This window comes from Sinocyclocheilus anshuiensis, unplaced genomic scaffold, assembly GCF_001515605.1.
Source record: "Sinocyclocheilus anshuiensis isolate Anshui unplaced genomic scaffold, SAMN03320099.WGS_v1.1 scaffold274, whole genome shotgun sequence".
In the NCBI taxonomy this organism is placed as follows: domain Eukaryota; kingdom Metazoa; phylum Chordata; class Actinopteri; order Cypriniformes; family Cyprinidae; genus Sinocyclocheilus; species Sinocyclocheilus anshuiensis.
The window spans coordinates 2819323-2823686 of record NW_015547698.1 but is presented as its reverse complement, the minus strand read 5'-3'; the positions used below and the strand labels follow the sequence as shown (position 1 = coordinate 2823686).

The 4364-nt window shown below is 41.5% G+C and overlaps 1 protein-coding gene across 1 annotated transcript in view; it reads left to right on the top strand.

Moving 5' to 3' along the window:
* The first annotated feature begins 1488 nt into the window (after positions 1-1488).
* The window catches only part of LOC107703735 (mucin-5AC-like), a 5133-nt gene continuing 2257 nt past the window's right edge, over positions 1489-4364 (top strand). The window contains exons 1-4 of the mRNA XM_016506461.1: positions 1489-1584; positions 1631-2780; positions 3694-3755; positions 3885-4042. Coding sequence (XP_016361947.1) covers positions 2358-2780; positions 3694-3755; positions 3885-4042 — 643 coding nt within the window. The 5' untranslated portion in view covers positions 1489-1584; positions 1631-2357. The remainder of the gene's footprint in view (positions 1585-1630; positions 2781-3693; positions 3756-3884; positions 4043-4364) is intronic.

Below are 4364 nucleotides of genomic sequence, written 5' to 3'. Positions count from 1 at the left end.
CGACTCCTGCTGAAATATCCACCATTAGTGCAGCAGAAACAATTATAACAACAGAAGTTTCCACAACCACAACACCTCCTGCTGAAACATCCACCACTAGTGCAGCAGAAACATCTACAACAACAGAGACTTCCACAATCACGACTCCTGCTGAAACATCCACCACTAGTGCAGCAGAAACATCTACAACAACAGAGACTTCCACAATCACGACTCCTGCTGAAACATCCACCACTAGTGCAGCAGAAACATCTACAACAACAGAGACTTCCACAATCACGACTCCTGCTGAAACATCCACCACTAGTGCAGCAGAAACATCTACAACAACAGAGACTTCCACAATCACGACTCCTGCTGAAACATCCACCACTAGTGCAGCAGAAACATCTACAACAACAGAGACTTCCACAATCACGACTCCTGCTGAAACATCCACCACTAGTGCAGCAGAAACATCTACAACAACAGAGACTTCCACAATCACGACTCCTGCTGAAACATCCACCACTAGTGCAGCAGAAACATCTACAACAACAGAGACTTCCACAATCACGACTCATGCTGAAATATCCATCACTAATGCAGCAGAAACAATTACAACAAGAGAAGATTCCACAACCACAACAACACCACTAGTGCAGCAGTAACAACGACAACAGAAACTTCCACAATCACGACTCTTCCTGAAACATCCACCATTAGTGCAACAGAAACATCTACAACAACAGAGACTTCCACAATCACGACTCATGCTGAAATATCCACCACTATTGCAGCAGAAACAATTACAACAAGAGAAGTTTCCACAACCACAGTACAGTCACAACACCAACAGCTACAACAACACATCCTTCAACAGTGACATCAACTGCTGCTGGAACTACTACTGCAGGAGTTTCCACAACAGCACCACAAACAACAACTACTGCAGTACCGGTTGTGAGTGCTTCTTCAACCACTATTGAAAGCACTACTGTCAGTACAGTCACAACATCCACAACACCAACAGCTCCAACAACACATCATTCAACAGTGACATCAACTGCTGCTGGAACTAGTACTGCAGGAGTTTCCACAACAGCACCACAGGCAACAACTACTGCAGTACCTGTTGTGAGTCCTTCTTCAACCACTATTGAAAGCACCACTGTCAGTGCAGTCACAACATCCAGAACACCAACAGCTCCAACCTTCCACAATCACGACTCCTGCTGAAATATCTACCATTAGTGCAGCAGAAACAATTACAACAACCGAAGTTTCCACTATCACAACAACTCCAGCTAAAACATCCACTTCTAGTGCAGCAGAAACATCAAAAACAGCAGAGACTTCCACAATCATGACTCCTGCTGAAATATCCACCACTAGTGCAGCAGAAACATCTATAACAACAGAGCCCTCCACAATCACAAAAACTCCTTCTGAAACATCCACCACTAGTGCAGCAGAAAAATCTACAACAGAAAATACTACTGCAGGAGTTTCCACAACAGCACCACAGACAACAACTACTGCAGTACCTGTTGTGAGTGCTTCTTCAACCACTATTGAAAGCACCACTGTCAGTACAGTCACAACATCAACAGCTACAACAACACATCCTTCAACAGTGACATCAAACAACATCCACAACACCAACAGCTACAACAACACATCCTTCAACAGTGACATCAATTGCTGCTGGAACTACTACTGCAGGAGTTTCCACAACAGCGCCACAGACAACATCTACTGCAGTAACTTCTGTGATTCCCCCATTAATCACTATTGAAAGCACCACTACCAGTACAGCCACAACATCCACAACACATCCTTCAACAGTGACATCAACTGCTGCTGGAACTACTACTGCAGGCGTTTCCACATCAGCACCACAGGCAACAACTACTGCAGGACCTGTTGTGAGTGCTTCTTCAACCACTATTGAAAGCACCACTGTCAGTACAGTCACAACATCCACAACACCAACAGCTACAACAACACATCCTTCAACAGTGACCTCAACTGCTGCTGTAATCACTACTGCAGGAGTTTCCACAACAGCGCCACAGACGACAACTACTGCAGTTCCTGTTGTGAGTGCTTCTTCAACCACTATTGAAAGCACCACTATCAGTACAGCCACAACATCCACAACACCAACAGCTACAACAACACATCCACAAACAGCTACAACAACAGGGCCCTCAACTACCACAACAACTGCTGCTGGAACATCCACCACCAGTGGAATATTTATCACAACAGTGCCACAAACACAAACATCTACTTATGCCTCAGTCACTGACTCTTCAACAGCCTTCGGAAGTACAACATCCATACCAGGTCCTGCTACTAGTGGAGCAGTTACCATGACATCACCACCAACGTTTATTTCATTCTCTCCATCATCAAATGTCTCTGAGAGCACAACTGTTAGTACCATTGAAACATCCGCAACAACAAAAGGATTCTCTGCACTTAAAACAGAAACTTCTGTTTTTACTTCAGCAACTCCCTATTCAACTACCTTTAACACTACGACTGGTAACACAGCTGGAACATCAACAAATTCATTTGCCTCTACCACTAATATAACCACTCTCTCAACCACTAATGCAACAACAACAAGACCCTTGACATCTACATTTATAGTGCCTACGACTACAACTACAAAATTTGTACCTGTGTATCTAACAGATCTGGTGTTCCGCTCTTTTGACACATTTATAGTTGAACTCAATGATTCAAACTCGCAGGCCTTCAAGTCAAGAGCTGAGCTTGTCAGATCTCAGGTGAGTTAAAATAAACTTACAAGATTCACAGGTGACACACAGAAAATATCTTGCCTGTAAATTAAGAGAACAGACAGCAGACATTTAAACCAAAGCCAAACATATACAGGAGTTTGTTTGGGTATTGTTATTATTTAAATTATTTAGTTTACCTTTAATTAATGACACTTTGTGTGCATCTCAATCAGCTCCCTATCTCGTGAATCAGTATATCGTGTACACGAATTCGGTCACTGGTAAGTACCCTGGCTCACTGTACATTGGGACAGTGATTACTAAATTTCTGGTGACATGACTACGTACAACGTCAACGGACAACATTGTAGAACGCCACCGATGTAATTAATCAACAACCTCCCAACAAGCCTCCCAATCTTTTTGATATTATTTTTTATTCTCTTTAAACACATTCTTCTTTTACATGTTCTTACAACATTTCAACCAAATATTAATTATAAATGTTAACAAGATGTGATCATTACCTGTGTAGCGATGTGTGTTTATGTTGAAATATACCAATAAAACTTTTTTTTTCTTTTTTTTTCCAATCTTCTATCGCATATCATTATATTTATCGAGTTGGCTCCATAGACTGTATGGGTTGGCTCGTGTGGTTTATGTTTGCGCTTCAGAAATGTGACGTGATTTCGGTAAGGGAGCATTGTGAGCACCAATGCTCCCTAGTTTTTGTGGGATTTTTCAGGGAGCGAATGTATTTCGCGATTGAAACAGCCCTTAAAAGGGCCGACTCCCTGATCAGTGCCCTGACTACTGAACTAGGGAGCTGATTGAGACGCACCCTTTGTTTTTCCCCTCATAAAGTATAGAGATCCTCAACAGTAATATATGTAATTTAATAAATCAAATGTTATTTCTGATCATGGTTGTGACTGCCTGTTATTGTATGTTACAGATTAGACCAATCTACAGAGCAAAATATCCTTCTTTTATCGAAGTGATTGTCTTGCGTTTTAGGTAAATATGGAATGTATGTGCACTGTGGGTTTAAAAAACAAACAAACAAGATAATGCAGTAAACTTATTATATAGTGGTAATATGCTCATATTAAGGAATATTATGTGAAATTCTTCTATATTTTCCAGACCAGGGTCAATCATCACAGAAACACAACTAGTTTTCAACTCCACACAATCTGTTCCAACCGTTCAAGAGATTTCAGACACCCTCTTTACAGCAGTGATAACAGGAGATATCAACCCCCTGAATATAACTCCTTATTCAATTTCAGTCAATGGTTCGGGTAAGTTTGCTTGCATTTCAGAACACATCTTGCAAATTCTGAAAGTCTTAGAAAAACTGTGCCTATTGTAAAGATATCACAGGCCTAGTATGATCTCTGTCCAAGCTTATACATCCTTGGTGACCCTTGCCCTTTAAGTCATGTTAAAAAGGCTGAATCAGAGTGGATACAGAGCTGCATCATGCTAGGCAGACGGGTGATTGTGAAAAGCTGGAAATCTTCTGGAAGGCCTCTGATTTTTGAGTGGCTTTCGAATTTAGGCCAGGTGGCAGCCCTCGAAAAAAAATTCCCATAGTCTACATGGGAGGATTAATATTTATTT